This window comes from Chaetodon auriga, chromosome 14 (genome assembly GCF_051107435.1).
Source record: "Chaetodon auriga isolate fChaAug3 chromosome 14, fChaAug3.hap1, whole genome shotgun sequence".
Lineage (NCBI taxonomy): Eukaryota > Metazoa > Chordata > Actinopteri > Chaetodontiformes > Chaetodontidae > Chaetodon > Chaetodon auriga.
This window is the reverse complement of record NC_135087.1, coordinates 24,124,790-24,148,221: the sequence shown is the minus strand read 5'-3', so window position 1 is coordinate 24,148,221 and position 23,432 is coordinate 24,124,790. Positions and strand designations below refer to the sequence as shown.

Below are 23,432 nucleotides of genomic sequence, written 5' to 3'. Positions count from 1 at the left end.
TCACTGTGTAAAGCCTGTTGAAGCATTTTTCTATGAATTGTTCCAAATGGTCTAGGTCACTTCATGCTGTTGATGTTATAGTCCAATTTTGAAGTGTGGAGAAAAAAAAAAGATTTTATGATAAGGAGAGATGTGTGCCTTTCAATTATCAGTCTAGTAGCAGGAAGCTGCCATCTTGGGTCTTGTGTCACCTTGTGAGAGCTATGTTTACAATGGCATCACAGAGTGTTTATGCAAGTAGCTGTCAGGGGGAACATCCTCTGTAATACTAGCTAATAGTTTGTCATCCACAATCTGCATGATTGTTTCATACCCATCCTATTTAAGTCATAGACGGCCTTGCCTTTGCAAGACATTTTATTGTATCGACCTACACACATCTATCTACACATCTACACATCATCACTGTAAGATTTATATATATATATATTTCTGAATTGAAACTCTGCATGGTCAAGTTCTTCTTTTTGTTCTTGTTTGACATTTTTGTGACTAAAACTTACCCCTAAACTGATGAACAGGTAGCTTTATATGGCAATTTAATGATGTTAATTATGCTTATGATTAAATCTCATGAACGAGTGCCTTTTCGTGAACAATGTGGCATTCATCTGGCAATTTAAAATGTTACTCAATGAAATAGTGTAAACCAGCAGCAGGAATAAATATACATATGCATCCTTATCCTGGTGCAAAAAACAGGGACCAAAGGGGGGGGGGTTATGGAAAGAAAGAAAATAAAACAGAGGGGAGGGGATATGACTGGGCTTGTTTTTAACAGCCAGAGCTCATCATGGTCAGCCCACAGGACGGGACACAGGCAGGACACACACACCCACATGCATCCCATACACACACACACACACACACACACACACATAAATTAAATTTTCTCTACCAGTGTTTCCTGGTCGATATTGCCACTATACAGTAGTTGCCTGGACTGCAGTGTGTTATGCTTATTGTAGATACAATGCAGTGGTTCTGTGCCATAACAGGGTTAGGCAGGTATGACTAATAAGTGCATACGCACAGTTTTTACACATAATCAACATGGACAGCAACTTTGTCACAAGATAATTTTGTGTCTGAGCACAGTCTGGGTAATTAATCGCTGTTTAAGCTTTATTGCAATCCAAGTATGCCCCTTTTCATGAATGCAAACTTAGTTAATAGTTTTCCAGCTAAATATTGCAGACTCAACACAAACTGGCCATGTGTTGTGCATCCACTGGTTTAATCACATCTGCAGGTTTCTGTCACCATCATCATCCTCTCCCTCCTTTTAGGCATGTAAAGGTGTATTCAGACTGATGTAAAGTGGGACAGATCGAGGCAAACACACATCAGTTGATAATGTTTTACCTAGATTGATCAAATTGGGCCTGTCCTGAGGCTGTTTGACTCAACTGAATTAAACACGCAGAGACAAGAGGGACAGAAAAAATTGAGTTCCTGGTGATGTATGAGAGCTGAACTGTTACATACACACACAGGGTGCAATTTTCACTAATTTGTTCTTGCTCCTGTATTGAGGAGTCTGTGAACATACTGAGCCGTCAGCAAGTGAAGATACAGATTGGTCCATGTAAGGATCTTCCCCACCTTTCCATGAAGGGTAAGGGACATCAAACATTAAGTAATCAATGTGTGTGGTGTTGTGTGACCTCAACAATTCAACTGCCATGAGTTGCAGAAGGTTGATGTGAAAGAGGACAGTTCCAAAAGGTGAATTTAAATTGTACAAAGTCAGGCCATATGAGTCCAGTCTGGAAACTCTGCCTACCAGGCTGTAGTGTGGTCCTGTTGTAGCTACAGGAGAAGTCCACTTGACATTGCTTGAAGGCCAGAATTATCACTGCTTCCTTGAAGAAACTATATGGAGCTTATGGTTGGGACCAGGGAACAGTGGAAGCAAAGGTGGTTGTACTGAAGTATCCTCCCTGTGAAGGCCAACCACAGGTGTTTTCTGTGTCATGGAAGGATGGTGACATGGAAATGCAGTCATCTTTGTCCTGTGTTTGCTGTGTTCCAGGCATGGCACACAGGGAGTAAAAAGTGGAGAGATTGTATACAATAAATAACTAAAGAAAACATTCTATGTGACTGATTAGTGAAATTGTGGTTTCAGCAAATGCCTCATACAATCAACATTCGTACAGCTCAGTAAAGTACAATGTTTTATTGTATACCTGTGCATTATTGATATGAGGACTGTGTTGTATTAGGATTGTAGATTAGAGACTAAAGGGTCGTCCAAGCTTCCCTGCCTCATTGTCAATGTTCACTCATATGTAGCTGTGCCAGAGAACCCACAATGACAGAAAACTGGTGAGACAGGCAGTGGATTGTTTTTAACTGATCAGAGTTGAAATGATTAACACATCCCAAATCCTCACAAATTGCTCCTGCTAGTTTTTTTTTAGCATATCAAATAACAGCTTTCTGATTATATCTCTGACTATAGCACTTTTTCCTCTTTCCTCATTCTGTGAGCCACTGGATAATAATTTCCTCTGAATCTCATTTTTACTTTTGAAAGAAAAAGTTGTAGGGCATCAGTAGGTCAATCTGATATGCGGTCCACATTTCTATTTGAATTATTTTCCAAGGGATGTTTTATTGAAATATTGCAATATAGTTATGGGGAGCCACAGATAGTGAGTGAATGTTGCATAATATCTTCTTCATTAACACTATTACTTGCCTTTATATATATTTGCGTGAGCATATATGTTACATTTTCCTTGAGGTCATATTTTGAATTTTGACCTTTTATTATATAGCTGTGCTTTTCAGCTGATGCTGTGAATGGAAAGAAGTTGTGACTCTTCAAGGTGAGCTGAGGAGTACCCAGTGTGTGTGTGTGTGTGTGTGTGTGTGTGTGTGCGTGCGTGCGTGCGTGCGTGTGTGTGTGTGTATGTGCATGTGCAACATAACAGCCATTATATCGTGATATCAGTGCTGTATACCCAGTGAATGTTTACTGTTCTGCATGGTGTTACCTGCCATTTGTCTGTGGCTCTTATTTCAATCATTTTTCCAGCAGAATAAAGTGCCACAGCACTGAAACACCATTAGTTAAGTAATGGAGTTGAGAATATACAAAGTCTTTCAAGGTGTTTATCTTAGAAGAGAACCCCACATTTTGGACACATGAAGCAATAACTTGAAGTGAAATGTAGTGACTTCAGCATGAGAATGGTTAGCCGTTGGTCTATTTACCATTGATTTAAACAGGATAGAATAGTCTGCTTATAAATAACCACGCCTTTGGCTCAAACAGCAGCGGTGTTGAGAAATCAGATTGAAAATAGTCTAAAATAGACTGATACTCTTAAAACTAGTACTCTGCAGTAACATGGCACTACAGAAAATAAGGACAAAGGAAGGATGCACATTAAAATTATATCCATGAAAACATATCTTTCATGATTACAATGTAATGACTCAATACTACAAAGACTTATGTTGGGTCTCAAGCAACAATTTTATCTTCAGTCTTTAGTTCATTCCTTATGTGAAATCAGTAAAGGTTGTCTTTATCTTGATTTTGTCATGGCGATTTCAGGTGGGCTGATTACAGGTGTAGAACTGGTTCATTGGTCTCCTATCAATATTGTTAATTCATTGATTCATCAATTTGAATACTCGTGTCCAGGAAACATTCTACCATTGGCTCTTTTTCATTACTTTGGTATTAGTGATGCTGTTATTTGCCTGGTTCCTGATACTACGACATCTGTTTCAACATGTATTATTTTCCTTAGATCAGGTGGTCAAATCATGAAAAGGTTCCAAAGAGGGGTCAATCTACCAATCTGATTAAAGGCCAGCACAAATAAGTAAACGCCTGTCCCTAATAAAGGCTGCATAAATAACACTGATAAGGATTTACCCATACTACAAATTGATCACATGGTAAAGTCATCATGAGGCATATTTCCACAGCACATATTCCACTTGAGAAAAGGGTAGAAAGGTTGTCGACTTATCAGAACATTGTTGGTTCAATCTCTGGCCCAGCATTCTACAAGTCAAAGTATCATTGGGCAAGATACTGAACCCTAAATTGCTCCTGATGCTGTGTCATTGGTGTGTAAGTGTGTGTCACTTTTATCTTACTACCTTTCTTATTTTTATTTCGTTTTAAGTTACTCCCAATAAAACTCCTCTAATTAATCCATGCATCTCCCCCCCCCCCCCCAATTTTTGATATACTCATAGTCTTGTTGCTCTAATAATTTGTTGTTTTTCTTCATTCAGTTGTGCAGAATTTTATACAGTATTCCTGTGGAATTTTCAACACACACACACACACACACACACACACACACACACACTGACACACACGCAAACTATTACTACTACCACCAGCAATTCTGTTTTTTTTTTTGTTTGTTTTTTTTTTTTAACAATATTATAGCAATGATACATACAGCAATATTAGACATTCATGCAAATAGTAATTATGAGTAGCATTTAACATCAAAAATTTGTGGCAAAGTGATAGAGCTGTGCCTACCACACTGGGTGTGTATGGCGGCGAGCCTCTGTGTCGGGAGGGTGTGTGTGGGGAAAGTAGCTGCGAATGATCTGTAGGAGCATAAGCAGACTGGCTGAGAGGAAAATGCTGTTGTGGTGGTTGGCCCTGAAACACTGATTTTTAGTACAACCAAGCGTCCAAAAAAGTTGGGATGCTGTGTAAAATGTATGTAGAAACAGAATGTGATGATAGCACAAAGACAACATATCAAATGTTGAAACTGAGAAATTTTGTTGTTTTTGAAAATGATATCCTTATTTAGAATTTAATTACAGCAACACATTTCAAAAATTTCGGACGGTCGCAACAAAAGACTGGAAAAGTTGTGAAATGCTAAGAGAAAACATCTGTTGGAACATCTCACAATGAATTAGGTTAACTGGGAACAGGTGAGTAACATGATTGGGGCCAAAAAGAGCATCCCAGAGAGGGGTCTTTCTGAAGTAAAGATGGGGAAGGGTTCAACACTCTGTGACAAACAGCACTGGCAAGTAGTGGAACAATTTAAGAATAATGTTTCTCAATGTAAAATTGCAAAGAATTTGGGGATTTCTTTGTCTACAGTACACAATGTCATTAAAAGATTGAGAGAATCTGAAGAGATCTCTGTACACAAGGCAGAAGGCTGAGAAACAGTCTTAGATGGCTGTGACCTTGGGGCCCTCAGACGGCACTTCAATTCTGTAGTTGACATCACCTCATGGGCTCAGGAACACTTTGAAAAACCATTGTCTGTGAACACAGTTCATTGCTGCATCCACCAATACATGTTAAAACTCTACCATGCAAAGAGGAAGCTATATATAAACAGATCCAGAAACTAAGGACTGAGGCAAAGTGGAAAATTGCCCTGTGCTTCTGACAAGTCAAAATTTGAAATTTGCTTTGGAAATTATGGACACCTTGTCCTCTGGGCTAAAGAGGGACCATCTAGCTTGTTATCAGTGCACAATTCAAAAGCCAGCATCCATGATGGTACGGGGGTGCATTAGTACAGTGGTTCTCAACTGGTCTGACTTTGGGACCCACCATCATCCTTTAATGACAAGCCATGACCCAAGCCACGACACGAAAAGATGCCACTCCCTGCATAAAAAATCCTGTTTAAAATAAAAGCACAGGATTTTTTTTTTTATTTTTTTTTTTCCCAGGCAAAGGCCCGCAACCCATTGAAAATGGGTCGGTCGCGACCCACCCACCATGTGGCTTTGGGACCCATCATCATCCCTCAGCAACGCTCAGTTGCATAAAAAATCTCCTTCAAAATAAAAGCACATGATTTATTTCTTAACTTTTTTTTTTTTTTTTTTTTTTGGCCTGGCAAGGGCCCACAAGCCACTGGAGAGGGGTCCGCAACCCAAAGTGGGGACCCACCAGTTGAGATTCACTGCATCAGTGCACGTGGCATGGGTAGCCTGCACATTTGTGAAGGCACCAATGCTGAACCATATATACAGGTTTTGGAGCAACATATGCTGCTTGCATATTTCAGAAAGATGAACCACATTCTGCATGTATTCCGAGCATGTCTCCCTAGAAAAAGAGTCTAGGTGCTAAACTGGCCTGCCTGCAGTCCAGACTTATCACTCACTGAAAATGTCTGATGCATCATGAAACGTAAACTACGACAAAGGAGACCCCGAACTATTGAGCAGCTGAAACCGCACATCAAGCAAGAACGGGAAAACATTCCACTTTCAAAGTTATAGTCCAAATGCGCATGGAGTGTTGTTAAAAGAAGAGGTGATGCAACACAGTGGTAAACATGACCCTGTTCCAACCTCTTTAAAAAGTTTTGCTGGCATCAAATTCTAAATGAGGATATAATTTTAGAAACAATGAAATTTCTCAGTTTCAACATTTAATATGTTGTCTTTGTGGTATTTTCAATTAAATATGGGGTTTCAGTGTTTTGCAAATCATCAGTCTGTTTCTATTTATATTTTACACAGTCTCTCAACTTTTTTGAAATTTTGGTTTTGTCCATTTTTTAAATAAAATCAACTTTGTCTTCCAATTAAGGCATGATGCATGTGTGATATCAAAAGTTTTTATTTTGTGATGTGTAGTCTTTTTACAGCAAATTCTTAGATTTTCTGTTTTGTATTTCACAGAAAAAATTCTGTGAGGCTTTTCCTTCACATACCAAATATAGCTGTTAGTCACTAATGGGTTAAAAGCCTGCTGGAAAAAAGATTAATCTTGCCCTTTGAACTGGAAAATCTTTAATGTGAAAAATGTGTGCAGAAAGTTTTATTGGTTATTTATTGTTTCAAATACAGGCCAGGTTCTCACGACACGAGATGTTAATAATATTTTATAATATTTTAGAAATCACTGTATTTCCTTGCTTCTCAACATTAGAGGTCTGAGATGAGCAGAGATAGCTATTGATATCAACAAAATTATTAATATGAATGAATAATTACTGGACATAACCCTGGGATCAGGGACTAATAACCGAACCATGTATTCAGTCTCTCAAAGGGATGTTCACTTAAAATGCTTTTGAGCACTATTTTGCATTTGTCAGGTGAACAGTGAAGGGTTCAATCTGAGCATTGATGGTCACAACCAGCTGTTATCACAACACGTATGCACAATAATCACAACTTCTACTTAAAAGAATTTTATTTAACCACTATCCAACTACAACTACAATAACAAACAGCTACAGGCATAAGGAACTACAATAACCAGTGTAAAACAGCAGGCAAGAGTGTCGTCTGTGACTGTGTGTGTGTGTGTGTGTGTGTGTGTGTGCGCACGCGTGTGTACGTGTGTGTGTGTGCATGAGAGGAAGAGAGAGAAAGAGAGAAAGCAAGATGATGGATGTGACCACATGAGTGGCTACAACATGTGGCAATTCAAGATGATGGACAGGACTATGAGATGGGAATGTGATTCTCACGTATCTAACAACAATGTGGCGTGGAATCAAGCTGAGTTATGCTAAGGCACTATGTGTGCATTAAAGTTGTGTGTTAGAGAGGGAAAGGCACTCAAAGCAAAACAGTGGAGATCTTAATTGCTAAGGAAAGACACAATAACTGTGTCTTTATCACACAGACGCCTGGCTTACAATCTCAATTGTCAGCAGTGGCACTGATCTTCTAACTGATAAAATGCAGCTTACTTTCTTTACATGCAATGAATGAAACTAACACAAGCACTGGCCAAAGGTGTGGGAAAAGACGATCAATGTAACATGTTAGGAACACAGACACAAGTAGCAAGCACGATGACTGAGATATTTTAAACACCAATGACAGGACTCGGCGGTCCATTAATTTCACAACCACACAGTAAAGCTTATACAACAAGAAGCTGGGGGATTGTTGCCTGTTCAAACTTTGGAATAGGAATGGTGCATCTCTTATAGCAACTTGACATTGCAGTGGAAAGGTGTAGTGTAGTAGGGCCTGTTGATTCTCATATCTTTGGTGACGTCATGATCATGTCACTCCGTGAGTCTGATGGGTCTCATCCAATGGCAAATCAGGATATGGACTCAAACCAAATCTTATACTCAGGTGAGATTCACAAGGCCTGATGGGGTTTTGGCAGTATTGCAGTTTTCCCTGGTCTTGAATGTAAAGATGTGAACAGACTTCATTCATTCATTCTTTCTGCTACATCACAACAAAAACACAGCACAAGTTAAGGGGTCACATGTGCAGTATCTTGATACCAATCTAAACGCATTAAAGTATTTTTCTGGGTGCTGTTAATGTGCCAAGGTCAGTGAGTTAAAAGCGTATGAATCCTTTGGACACACTCTATTGAGAGCATCTCACATGCAGGTCATTACACACAGAGACGCACACACACACACACACACACACTCTAACACACACAGTTACATCCAAGAAATATGTTAGAATTAGCCTGACAGCCCAGCCCAGAACTGTAATGAGAATTTAAATTGTGTACATTTAACCGTGCTATAATCTGACACCTTGTCAATTAGACATCAGTCCCAGGCATCACTGTGACCAAACGTGGCCATTTATTTCATGTGCAGCTGAGCATGGGTCCAGACACATGTACAGCATGTGAACATACAAGTGAACAAAAAATGAAAACATACACTGATATTGATCACAACATCATAAATATTGCATTCTTATGGTGCATTAAGTCATAAGTGTGGAGATTGTTTTTATTTTTTATTGTGAATGGGAATTTCCTAGTAACTCATATGCTTCACTACTATTCAGCTTGATCATATTAAATTGGCAAAAGGTAGAAAACTCAGTTAATTAAGTTTGATTTTCATCATGAAACATACAATGACATTTTCACTGCTGTAGCACAAAAACACGGGTTTGTCCACAGCAGGAATAATCTGTTGCATATGTTAATGGACCATTTGATTTATCTAATCCATGACCAGTCATACAGGCTAGGATGATGCAGAAATTCAAAGATGGATGTTTATGAATAACCAAGAAAATAGTCTCAGAAGATAGACAAATAAGTCCAGCTGGGCTAGAAAGTCTTCACAGAGGACATTAGTTTTCAAAAGCACAAAATGATATCTGGCACTCGTATCAAAACATGTCAACATGTGTATTACAGTGTTTTATTATTATCATTATTTATATATTTCTGAACTCAGATTTCTCTATACTGAGTTCACTTTTTCAAAACTAGCAGCCCAAACATTTCAAATCTTGTCTATTTTGTACATCTATCACATCTCAGAATCAGTTCTTTTAAAAGAAATCTAATTTACAGTAATTTTGTGTTATTTTGAATATAGATTGAAAGTTTTGACAGTAGTTTGTAAACTGTGAATAAACAGAGATTTGGTGGTGGTTGAGAAAACGGTTCATGAATTCTATTGTACATTGAATGCATCTGTATCAAACCAACGGAAAGTGACCCACAGTCTGTATTGACTGCTTTGTACTGATTGTGCTGACTGTGTAAAGAGTTTTGAAAACGCTAACTCAGTATAGTGAAATGCATGTTAGTAACTGTAAAGAAAACTGTAATGACTGTATTTACAGCTTGTCACAGAAAATCCTTTGGTTGAATATATGACACAAGTTGTGATGATACTGGACTATTTCATAGAAGCATTAAAAATGCTTAGTATAGCAGCAGATAAAGAAGTGGTGCACACAAGCTAAAATCTTATCCTCAGCCCTCATGGGGATGAGGCTGGCATGTGATTTTGACACTGGAGACCACTGTCGGCTTCCTAATCAACATTAGTTTTTGTTAAGCATGACCACAATCAATCCATGTTAACTATCTGCCTCTTTTAACTGTAACCTTGATGATTTAAATTTAAACAAACCTTGACCATAGCATTGACAGATCAGAAAACCCTCATAGGAATCATGATTGACAGTTTTATGAAACCTCTTTGAAAGCCACTGATAAAGAGCAAAATATGATTGGAGTCAATAAGACAGTAGCGGGGCTCTCTTGATGCTTTGAAGAAAATTCAAAGGACCAAAATTCTAAGTCCTATTGCTTAAACAGAAACACAGAAAAGGATCAGTGGGTGACAACACAGGCCATGTCACACACTTCAAGCAGTAAATTACACACCCATTAAAAACTCAGAAAAACACTGAAAAAAAAAAAGACATTAAAACTTAATCAGGTAATTAAAGAACTAAAATATTTCAGAAAGCTGGATAAAAGTTTAAAAGTTAAAATTCAATTTTAAGTTCAAATGAAGTCTGTAGGTGATGATGATAGATGAAAGTAAGCTGAAGTAGGAGAACTTCAAAGAAGATTTAAAGATTACTCCCACTCACTCACTGCTATAATAAGAAAATATGAAAAAGCGTAATATTTTACCCTGTTAGTATGTGGCTAACATGAAGGAATCTTTATGAATTTGTATTTATTGTTTATTTCTGATTGTTGTCTTGAAGTGCCATTCTGTCAATTAATTCAAGCCCTAACCCCTATCAGAAAAGACAGAGCTGACTGAATGACACTCAGTGGCACTTAATGACAATAATCATAATCATTCCTCCCTAATGTTCATGACGGGTGTTATGCCATGGTTATGATGGTGCCTCAGTCTTCTGAGGTCTTTAGTCTCATGTAGCTTGCTGTAAGCTCCTTTTCCCTTTTGAGGCTTTGATTTTAAAAATTTGTAAAATCTCTTACCATTTGGCAGCTTCTGATTGTAAAAAATAATTACATTTAAATATTTTGCCATAAATCTCCTGTATTTTTAACTTTTGTAAACAAAACAAAAAGACCAAAGGTTGGCTGTAAGTCCTTCAATAAGCAGGAGGCAGCATGTAGAAAATTAGCTTTAACATCTAGTGACGAGGTCATTCACTCAAACAGCACCTGCCAATTGAACAAGAAGAAGATGGCTGAATGTGAGAGGGATGGAGTACTTCCCAAAAAGGCTCCAAGTTTGTGCAAGTATCTCATCAAATGGAAGAAGGCTTTCTCATACTTAATGAAGAGCAACGTCAGTCAAAGCCATGGTGTTTGGTAAAATATTCCACACGGATTTTGGTGGATCACACAGAAGGAAAAGAAACAAATCTGCAAAACATAAGCGTGCCCTGCTGATGGCTGTATTTCTACTATCTCTGCCATCCATTTTCATTATCACCCTCTTCGACCAATTGTCTCTCATGCCAGTAGCTTCTCTCAAAATCACAACTGAAGGATAATGTGTTAGTGATGTGAACATATCCTTCAAGTAATACATATTTAAACTAAGTGCTGAATTTATATGTGCTTTTGTGTTTTCCTTTATATAATGTAGAGATGTTCACAGCATTTCACTTTAAACCACGTATCTGATTCTGACCACTCAACTGCAGTTACTTAATATTTCAGAGAAAGTGGTAGCCTTGTCATGATTTTAAGATTCACTGTGTGTACCTAAATGTCTAAATGTGGGTATGTGGACAGTGATAAGGTAGTGGGATGGTTCAGGCCAGGGCATTGGAAAATTTCCCTTATTTTCAAATTCCGGGGTTGACAGGTATGCTGTCATAAATAAATACCCCTCTGCTGTGCTCCTGTTAGTGTCTGTTGGCTTTTATTTTGAAAATATAGCCTACCCTGAGACCACTGTTGAGCCCCTTTAACTGTATTTGTGGTTTTCTTTTGAAAATACGTGTATTTCTGTTAATGTGTGTGCATGCCTGAGACAGAGTGAGAGGCTTCCCCCATGCAGTATGAGAGATGTGAAAAACTGATTCATAGTGTGTCCTCGCTGGTTTATAGTTTGAATGAAGTTGGTAAATGGACTGTATTCATATAGCGCTTTTCTGATCTTACTGACCACTCACTGCATTTTATACGAGGCAGCATTCTCACACGCATGCATGCACACGCACACCCTCACGAGCAATTTGAGCACAAAGATACTTGGACTTGTAGACTGCAGGGGCCAGCGATCAAACCACTGACCTTCTGAAGAGTAGACAACCACTCTAACTCCTGAACCACAGTTGAAAGTCGTTGAAAATGGGTGGGTTTATAGGTTTCTCTCATTATCATCATCATATTACTAAAATTTGAACAAATCTGAATGTTTTCAAAAAGCGTGAATGAGATTTACTTGTTGAATAAAACTTGTAAGGTATTGACATTTTAAGGTTTGAATAGTGTTTCTAGCTGAAAGTTTTAATGAGTAGAAATGTTTGAAAAAGTGTAAAAATGTAGACGTCCTGTGTGTGTGTGTGTGTGTGTGTGTGTGTGTGCGTGTGTGTGTGTGTGTGTGTGTGTGTGTGTGTGAGAAACTGCACTAACTAGCAAATCTCAATCAGCTGTGTTTCCTCAGCTGCAATCAAAGGTAACCATGGTGATGGTAGGTGCTGTCCTGGCTCTGAGTTCATTTCACAGAGATGAAGTTGAGACACACCTCTCATAGCCCTGCTTATAAGTCCCTGAACGAGCGGCATGAAATGCCACTGTATATTTGTGCATTGCACATCAGGCCCACTAAATAATAATCTGACAACTAATAACTAATTCTAAATTAGACTAATCAATTGGAAAACATTTGAATTAATATGACAAAGTCCCCAGTGTCCTGACTGTTTATAGTTGGAATTTAATTCTTACGTGAATGTCTGGACTCATCATAAGAACAGGAGACAGTATTCTCACACACTGTTTCCATGTGTCCCCATCTTTCTCAATTTCTATCACCTCTATTTTCATTGTTGGTCATCAGGTACCAATCACATAATAGCCCATTTTTACAGGGTTTTTTTTTCTCCTTCTCTTGGTTTAATTTATTATTCCTGCTTTGTCTGTCCATCTTTAACCTCTCCTTGCTTCTTTATTTTTCATCCCTTCCTGCTTTACTTCTTTCAGAAAATTTTCCCAGCAGACAGATGGTCTGTGCCTCCACTCTGTGGGCACTTGGTAGAACTACAGTTTCATATTCATGCAGCAAAACTGAACAAAGGGTGTTTAGAGGACACATAATGTCTTGCAGCATATTATTGATTCATTTATCATATTAAGTTACTGTAACATGACATGGAACGTAGACTAGGTGAGGAATGCAATGTCAAAATAGCAGCGACAGTGAGTCTAAAGGCTGACACACTGTGAGACACGGAATCAAAGTGCTAACTGCAACTGACCCAAGTCCCAAGATTTGACTTGGTGATATCCCAGAACTTTAAGAAATAAATAAGACAACAGGGAAACACCTTGCATAAGTAATTACTATGCCTGTGCACTGAAAAGTCTTGGTCTTGACTGTGAAAAGAGAATTAAGTTAGTTTGGGCAAAAAAAATAAATAAATAAAAAAGAATAATGCTTTGTCATTTTAATGGTCATCATTCACACCTGAAAGATTTGATTTTGTCATATCAGAATATAAATTCCATTAGTCGATGAAAGATCCTGGGAGAATCACTCAAACAAGCAAAACACTTAATATTTAATATTAATATACTCGAGTGATAAGAGACATTCTGCTGATGATACCATGGCCTTCTTTGGTAGAATCTGAAACAAAACAAGACAAAACATTTAGAGTTTAAAGATCATGTAATGAAGTACATTTCTAAAGGCTGAAAGAGCCTTTGAAGTTCACACCCTACTAGTGCCCTCTAAAGACTGCCGTGTTAATTACAATTCTGAATACAAAAGTAGTAGACAGAACAAACACTGATGATTCACAAAACATTCCCAAGTGAAGGTCCACTTTGTGGTACTTTTGACTGTATCACATGGTTTTCAATCAGTGGGTTTGCTCAGCTGCGATGGAGATTAATAACAGGCAAGCTCAGTGGCTGTTTGGATTTTATCCATAGCACAAATGCATAGACACACACTCTCACATGCTTAAACTGCCACATTCTTCGTATTCTTGTGTGTCTGTGCACGCGTGAGTTTGAGCACTCTACGATTTCCTTGCACTCACCACTATCAACATATCCAAATGTCTTCGAAAAGGGTGAGCAGAATCAGAGCTCAGCATGGTGTAACAGCTAATTTGAAGTCGGCCTACAAAGTGTTTTGATGATCAGATGAGGGCACAGACTCCTGCATGAGTCTAAAGGCGTTGGTCAGTAAACATACAGCACAAATGTTGTACCTGTTCTCACAGTTCTCTGTTTGTGTTGTAATGGTCATAGCTTTTCATTTGTCACTTTTGATTGGTTTTCAAGGTGCAAGAAGGCAGGTCTTACCTTATATAGAGGGAGAAGCGCAAGAGAGTGACGTGCTACAGATGACAGCAAAGAGTGACTTTTCATTGACACAATGATGGACACTGAACAATAAGTATTTTGGTTGGTTTCTGTCTGTATCCATTTGTTAACCTAAATGAACCAGAACTTATGCTGAGCGCATTGAAAAGTTAGCTACAAAAGAAGAGAATTTACGCAGGCTAGCTCTGAGCCAGCAAACGAGAGAGTTGAGCAACTAAAGCAGGTCAAGCTTGCTGGGATTCTATGAGGCAGAAAGACAAAAGGTTGACGGAGCTGACGGAGTTTGCTCATTTTTCACGGAATTAACAATTCTTTCATTTACTTGAAAGTACTGTTTTAATGTCACAAGCACAAGGTGTTAGGTCTTGGACTGTGTGTCCATCTCCAAGAGCACATGAAGTATGACAGCAGATCAACAAATGGAAAGACATTCCTCAAGGAAATCATGTTATTGTCTATAATGTGCAGAGTGGCATGATTTAAACACAAATTTGTAGCCAGAAGCAGATGCTGTGGGTCTCTTACAGTTTATGGGTACAGTAATGATAGAAATATGTTTGTGACGCTATGTAAACTGTATGATTGCATTACAGTTTTTTACAGTTGCTAACCCACATTTTTCTATGCCTAGTCAAAATTGACAATTGAAATGTTTTTTCTTCATTCATTTGTTCAGCATGAATCAAGATTCCATTACAACGACAATAAGGTCAGATCTTTATTGCATAGACTGTGTTACCTTGCAAGTGCTGAAAATTAAACTTAAAGTAATTCCAGTAATGCAATGCAAAACTATGTATATTCACTGTGCATACTTGTAAAGGATACCTTTTCAGCGCTAGTCAGCCTTGTCTTCTAAATTTGGCCACAAGCTCTCACTGACATCACACTTATGTACTCACTTTACCCTTCACCCTGACAATCTTCAGCAGACATGTCCAGACATCCAGCATTCATTACATGCAAGAGGGACATCTGATCGTGTGGCTGGTGGCCATAACGTTTTACCTCCATGAAGAAAATAATTCCTCTGTGGGGTTGAAGAAAGGAAAGGTGACACCATCTTTGGGTGGACTGTAAACCAATCTGTGACATGAGAAGAATGAAATGCCTCATTGTCCCACACGGTTACAAAATGTTCTCGATTTCACATCACTTACCCCCCATACCTCATCTGCTCTTTTATAGAGGTCATCAAGAAATGAAAATCAGCGCTCAGTGTTATAGGTTCCAATTAGGAGTTTCTATGTAGCATAATGCAGCAAATTGTACAATAATTGGACAGATAATACACAGAAATTTGGTGAGGCTTGAGTTTGAGCGAGAACACAGCTGATAAATTTTCTAAGATGAGCACACTGAATGCTTTTGTGCCCAAGCAATGAAGAGTGACCCCCAGCGTTGAAGGTCTTGAAAAAGGGAACAGTGAAATGTGTGTTAGCAACTGTAAAAAACAAAAAAAAAAACCATAATCAAGTGTTTGCATCATATCGTAATTGAACAGCAGGTCATTTAAAGAATAAGTATGAAACACCACTTTTTAGTGAACTTTTATTTTTGGTTGGAAATACCAAATAAGCTGTGAGCATCTTACAGTACTCCTCAATACTCAAAGACTAAAAAGTAGAGCCTACATGAAAAACCAAGAGAATGAGTTCAACCGACTTTATTAAAGTTTAATGTGTGTGTTAATTAATGTAAATTGCACCAGACTTAAACTGTTAAACTGTTCATCAGCGGGGAGTAACAAGAGTGGCTAAAATTTTTACAATTTTTTTACTAATCAGGAGAGGAGCAAAAGCAACAATACATTTTGAAGGAAGAGTTTTGGCTCTCGAGCTTCACATGAGCTGGATGAATGAGAATCTTCAGACATTTTTAATTTATAGCTTCTTTTCCAACAGCATCCATGTTTTAATCATTGTCGTCCACCACAAGCTCATTGGTTCGGCTGATTTTGAGCTTCAGGTGATTGTTGTTGCACCTTGAGATGAAGCTCTCTCAGTCCTCTGTGCTCCTCTGGAAAAATAGTCTCTAAGTGAAGACAGCATGTTTCTGAGTCTTCCAATTAAGACAATGCGTTTTTTAAATTACTTTACGTCTTAAGTGTGTGTGTGTGTGTGTGTGTGTGTGTGTGTGTGTGTGTGTGTGGGAAAGAGAGAGACAGACCCAATTTTTGCAAGACATAAGTTTTATGAGCTAGATGAGTCTAACCACTTTTTAATGATTGCTGACACATACAAGGACCTTAAAGGGGTTGTAGCCATTGTTGATGACATTCACGTCTGTGGTTATACGAAAGAGGAACCATATACTAACCCCAGTGCCATGCTGATGAGATCAAGGAAGAGAGGGTTAAAACTCAGTCCTGAAAAAGTGTCATTTCTGTTCCAGAGGTTGGGTTCTTTAAGCATACATTGACCCATGATGGTGTCAAACCAAATACATGTCCTGACGACATAATGCAGTTATGTACATAAGGTTGGCATGTTGATGTATCTAAAAATAAAGCAGTAGTATCCTGAACATCGTTGTTGAAGGGTTCATGTATTAGACACCAAGACTGAAAATACATTAAGCATAACATTATTTGTTTGTTTGTTTTGGTATTTTGTCATAAAATGAAGTTGTAGGCAAATTAAAATGTTGATGTGATAAACACCAAACTCATTACAATTCTTACTTTGGGTAACACAAATGTCCATCCAATTGCTGTAGAGAAATTTCAGTCTAGACCCCGGGTTGGATTAAATAGTAGGCGAAGGGGCCTCTAAAGCTGCAGGCTTTATGTGCATTAGGTGGTTTGATGGATGGTTTGTGCTCATTTAATTGAACAAATATTGGGAAACTGCAACACAAAAACATGTATCAATTTCCAGCAAAGGAAAAAGCTGTACAAATGGCACACAGTAGGGGTTTAAAGGGGGCCCAGAAGCCCCCCACCAAGTTAATCCAGCCATGATCTGCATCAAAGTGATCGACCAACTCACAGACATTGACAGCCCTCGAGTATGATTAATTGAATTGGACAAAGTATCAGGTTCCACATGATAATATTTACTCAAATCGTACTTCGGAATATGGCTAACATCTCTTTATGCTTCTGACTTTCTCACACAGAGGCTTCCATCCTCTCCTATGATGGCAGCATGTATATGAAGGTGGTGATGCCAACCATCATGCACACTGAAGCTGAGGATGTCTCCCTGCGTTTTCGTTCCCAGCGGGCCTATGGCCTCCTTATGGCCACCACCTCCCGAGACTCAGCTGACACGCTCAGGCTCGAGTTGGATGGGGGTCGCGTCAAACTAACGGTCAACCTAGGTATCGTATGACCCCCCCCCCCCCCCATCTGCCTCCACACCTCCACCTTCACCATGAGATGGTTTACCGTTGAGCAGTGACCTCTCCTCTCCTCTCACCCTCTTTCAATCTTTTTGTGCAGTCTTTTCATCAATTATCATCACTATGATCCTTTAAAGATAGAACATATATAAAAGAGTTTTTATCTTTTTTGCATGGGTGTTAATACAATTTTTGCACACAGATAACACAGATGACTGCTTACTAAATACAACTATTTACTTGATAACATCTGAACTTATGGCTACACCATCATATCTTATTTTGTTTCAGTCTTAAACATGTTTGGCCCATCTTTGAAACAGACAAACCATAGTCATATCCATGTTCTTGTTTACAGAACTTTTGAGACAGTCACAGCACAATATGCAGAATGCACATTATGATGTAGAGATTCTGGACTTTAAAGTCTAGTCTCTAATGAAGTCCTTTTAAAGAACAAAGTGTGCTGAGACTTTCTAAGAGGTGACCTCCACCAAGTATAGTATGCCCACTGACCTTCAGTCCATCATCCAGCAGGACATTAGAAGGAACTTTTCCTGTCTTTCTCAGTAACCTGAATTTTCTGTCTGACATCACATCATTTCTCTGTCACCTCTTGTTCCTCTGGTTGGTTATTTTCTTTGCCAATGATGGTGTCTTTTATGGAAGTCTACGCTTTTTCAGTGTTTTGTTTTTATGTTTACCTCTCAATTCCATTTTCCATCATGCTTTGTCAAAAGATGGTATTCACCCCTTCAAAGGCCTTAAGCCTGCGGCCCGTCAGGCGAACAGCCCGAGAACAGAGCCCAGCAAAACCTACAGCTGGCTGCGACCCCAAATACGTCCACACACAATCATAATATGTAAAGAGTGCTACAATGAGTAATGAGTCACAGACCTCAATTTATATCTTGCACGTACAGTGTGTTAAGTTAAAATCATAAAAAGTAAGAAGTATTAGTAAGAATGTTCGCTGGTTTGCCAAGCCGCGTTGAGATAAATTGATAATTAGATAAAACTATTTTATTAATTAATTTAATCCATGCCCTAGATTTCAGTCAAAATATTTGCAGCTTCAATTGGTCAGTGCTCATGTGATTTCTTAGTCTAGATTCATCTGTGTGATTTTCTACAGGACAAAAGTAAAAAGCAAAAGTGTATATATTTACAGATATAGCCTCTGATCTAGCTTAGTGACACATGCATGTGTAGGATAGTAGCCCAGATGTGATGGTTGGGGTTCCTGTGCCTCTGCATGGTGCTGGTGCTGATTGGATCGTGGCTGTTTGCTCCCACTTTTCTGTTGCGGTTGACGACACATGAAACCACCAGCCACATGGTGACCGACCCTCACTGTCTTCACAGCTGCATACAGCAGGTATTCTGGCCTCAAAGGAACTGTTCAGATACATCAGATTTTCATTGTCTCTCAAACTGCTGTCTTACAAATTGAACTTTTTTTGTTTTAATAGCAAATCAAATCATATCAGTGTGTGTTTCTTGACTTGTCAAAGATCCGTGGCTCTAAAATGAATGGCTGCTACCACCTTGTTGGTGAGGAAGCTTTGGAGCCAAAGACGTCTTTTCTAATCTGAATGTTTACACCTAAAGTCAAACAGTCAGTGTTGGGTTGGAGAACTCATGTAGCTGGTACTACAAGTGGCCATTTTACTGTCAATACTGTGCATAAACAATTAATAAATTTCAGGACCATGGATAACAAAGCAACACAAGCTCTGGAAAGCAGATTTTATTAACCAGCACATTACTATGACTGGCAAATCTATGCATTATTTTATTTAATATTAAATGCTGTTTTTGGAAATCTTCAAACTCTATCTTTCATTTCATGGTAATTTGGCATAAAGTTCCATGTAAATACCAAAGGAATAAAATGGCTGCCTTCCTGCATGTGTACGTCCCCGGAAGGGTGGACTTTTTGTTTTTGGATGTCTGCAGCAGTAACCTTGAAGGATGCAATTTCATCTGTCATTTATTCTTCCCCATCTAGACTGTATCAGGATAAACTGTAACTCCAGTAAGTTAACACTCAAGTTTCATTTTGCTCTATGTTAATGTTGTTTCTTTTAAAAGGAAATGTGTTTTTTTAAAATGTGAATCCTGTACCACCCTCCACCTTCTCTTAAGCCTATGTGGTGGATGCGTTTGCTCAGTTGGTTGGGAACCAACAGAAATAGCTTCAGTTAAATAGATTGAGTGGTGATTTGTTTTAATTAGTAGACATAACTTTTTAAATTAGCCTCTCTATTTTCTGCTTATGGGTCCTCTTTCACATTCTCTATTTGCTATTGAATATAAAAACATTCTAACATCATTTTGCAGTGTATACACTAGTTCTGATGTACATTTAATAATAAAAAGTAAATTATTCTTACAGTATATACACAGTATTTTGCTTTGCAAGTGCTTCTTGGGTTCATTATCCAACTTCTGAGGCTACAAGACTAAAAATAACTACAAAGAGAGAGTGATTCTAATAAATATCTTTGATACTGTAACACGACCAACACAATCAATTCGGATAGTATTTTGATGGTTTTAGTAGTGCAGATGTTTGACACCAGCCCCTATTTCGCTTAGAGAGTTGCTATTAAAACAGCATACTTGGAGTCCAAAGATATTTTTACCTCAACTCAACTGTAAAATTTGTCAAAATCTTACCAATATGGCTGAAATCTGTCAATATCCAAAACAGATACAACAGCAGCACCCTGAATGTAACATCAGTATGGTCCCAACGGAGAGAAATGGCATATTTAGGAAACTGACTTGTTTTTATAAAATGACCCCATACATAATCTGAGTCATACAATCCTGTATGGAGGAATATGCCTATTCAATATATTTATATTGAGTGTGACTGAGCCATAATTCAGTAGCTAAATTCATTATGTTATTAACCCTTGACCTTCCACACAGCATTTGTTTAAACACATATAACCTTATTTTTATTTCTTGTGGGGAGTCTATAAAATGATGCATAGGACATATTTATTGGTGACTGCAAATTTGACTGAATAGTGCAGACGTTTTGAATTGAATTGAATATTTTTATAATAGCCTTAATAAAGTGAGGGAACATGATATACATTAAATATGTGGAACTGTAATACAGTTTAATTTTGTTTCGAAATTTAAGAAACTAAGGGGAAATTTAAACACATAAAACCCAATAACATTTTCATCTGGTGGACTTTTTCAATCCTTACACATTCTGCAACACAAAGGTACAATGTTAAATGTTAACATTTCTCAAACGAAATTCTTTTGATTGTCAACCTTGAGCAACATGCATGTTATGACAAATAATTGTCCGTTGATTGACTGTGTACATTCCTATCCCAAAGTAAAATGCTGACCCAAAGCAAAAGAATGAAAAATCTAAATGTTTCAAATAATTAGATATTCCTGAATCAGACTCTTAAATGATAAATTCAAGTTATGTCTTAGGAGAGTGAGGATCAAAAATATGCAGCATAACTCTATATTGTTCGAAAAATTTTATATCAAATACAATATATATTTATATATATATGCTTTTTCATAGTGTCTGACATCTCATTTGCATACCAGTTGTCAGGCTTTCACAAATAACAATGGATTGCTTTTACTCATAATGAGGCTATGGAGAGCTTGCCTTTACATCTGTCACTGGAATATAAAATTATATATATATGCATATAATTTTTACTGCCTTTTACCACTAGAAATATTCTTGCAAGTCAATGCAGCCTCATAGATCAGGAGTAAAAGAGATCAACTGTTTGCAGGAAGGTTTAGTTTATCAATTAATCAAGTTTTTTTTTGTTGTGTGTAATCATAGAAGTTACAATCACAGTGCGACCTAAGGGCAAGTGTAGTGCTGAGAAACAGCCTGAGCTTGTAGTGCAGAGGAGAAATTATATGTAAAATATAATACACATGCTGCAGTGAAACAGAGAGACCAGGGGAAGACATAACAAAGATCCTAAATCCTAAGTGGTCCTAGATCTTCCCTGTCACTGTGCTAGACACTGGGAAATAAATATCTGTCTCTGGTTGCTCCTGTCAACTTTTTGTGGATGGGGGCAACCACAGTTCTGTACTGACAAACAGCAACAATGAGAAAAAGATACCTAGAGAGAAAATAAGAGATGTTTTTTCTTTTTTTTTTTTTTGTAATTTGTTTGAACTGATTCTTTAAATGTCAGAAAGAAAGCACCTCAGTGAAATACTGACCGTCAAGTGCCAAAACACAGTAATACAACACTAAAATTCCTGTCCTTCGATCCTGTCGGAAAGTTAGGAGATTTAAATGATTCATGAAGTTACCAATGCTTTGCCATCTGCACAAAAATGTGTATAGCAGACACATAGTGTGTGATGCCTATGGAAATTGCATAAAGTCAAAAGAAAGAATTTGACGATTTGGCTTTAAAAATCAACATATCTGGTCATTTAGTTCAGAGGCCTAAGAATCCCTTTGGATATTTATGCATATAAATCTACAAATATGTGACTTTGCATGCATGTACATGTATTTCTTGTCAGCAAAAAATGTCAAATGAGAAACATGGATATTATATTGGATCATGGATCAAAAAGATAATGGATAAGTTACGAAAAGGCCAATGCCAGTTTATACTACGCTGGTTGTCTAATGTGGCTCAGCTTACAGATGATGTTTTGGGCTTGCATTTCATGGTCAGAAAAAAGTCATGAGGAGACAGGCAAAAGAAGAGGGAAATGAAGAAGTGGCAGGAAAAGATGTCTATAAGCCTGTGATGAGTAAAAGCAAATTCTCTTAATGTATTTGATCATTCATATTTGCTCTGTTCAGACTATTTGAGAGCCTGCTGTTCTGCAGGATAGTGGTAAGGTGTATTCTGAGAGAATTACAGGTCAAACATTTTGTGTTTTTTCTCTGTGTATGTCACTGACTAAACCAAACCTTTGTTTCCCAAAGTTATAAGAACTAGTTTGAAAACTACATGTAAAGCAATTTTCAAGCTATTAAGGTGCTTGTAGAATTTTTGTCAATGATTCCAGGCTGACTGGTGGGAAAACAAAGGTTTGGTTTTGGGTTCAGGATGCCTTTAACTTTGTGATTGACAATTGTTCTCAGGCAAGGGACCAGAGACCCTGTATGCCGGGCAAAAGCTCAATGATAATGAATGGCATACAGTGCGTGTGGTGCGTCGTGGCAAAACCTACAAGCTAACGGTTGACGATGATGTAGCAGAAGGTACTTACCTGTATCAACTCGGTTCATGCTAGAAGAAATGTTCTTAGTGTTGCCTTGTCAATGGTATTATACCATGCTGTGGTGTGTTGCCATAGAGATTGACAGTCTCAGTGTGTAATTCTGCTACAAAGAAAGTATGTAGATATGTAACCATTAGTGACAGTTTGCACCCATCTAATATTGTTAATGTAATTTTCTCTTTAAATCAGCCCTTGTGTGTTAGTGTCAGACAGTGTTCTCTTTTCTTTTCGTTTTTTGTCTTTCTTTTCAACCCATCCCCTCCACCCTCCCCATCTTCAGGCCAAATGGTGGGTGACCACACTCGTCTGGAGTTCCACAACATCGAAACAGGCATCATGACAGAGCGCCGATTTGTTTCCAGCATCCCATCCAGCTTTATTGGTCATCTTCAGAGCCTTAGGTACTCAAGCATTTTTACACTTTACTTTTCAAATGTGTGTGTGACAGTGTGTTTGTATACGTTGAAAGTTTTATCATTTTTTTCATACTAGCAATGGATCAAATGACAAATCTGCAGTGAATTGTCACCCAAATTCTTTGTTTCTACAGAACAATTTTGCCCCTTTTAGATAATTATTTTAGTTTTACAGCACATTTACT

At 38.0% G+C, this 23,432-nt stretch overlaps 1 protein-coding gene across 7 annotated transcripts in view; it reads left to right on the top strand.

Moving 5' to 3' along the window:
• The window catches only part of nrxn3a (neurexin 3a), a 246,478-nt gene that overhangs the window by 130,472 nt on the left and 92,574 nt on the right, over window positions 1-23,432 (top strand). For all 7 annotated transcript variants that reach the window (XR_013078140.1, XR_013078139.1, XR_013078137.1 and 4 more), the window contains exons 11-14: window positions 17,342-17,545; window positions 19,578-19,604; window positions 22,692-22,811; window positions 23,112-23,232. Coding sequence is in view for 3 of the 7 variants with exons in the window: in XM_076748438.1 (XP_076604553.1) it covers window positions 17,342-17,545; window positions 19,578-19,604; window positions 22,692-22,811; window positions 23,112-23,232 (472 nt within the window). In the remaining 4 variants the exon portion in view is untranslated. The remainder of the gene's footprint in view (window positions 1-17,341; window positions 17,546-19,577; window positions 19,605-22,691; window positions 22,812-23,111; window positions 23,233-23,432) is intronic.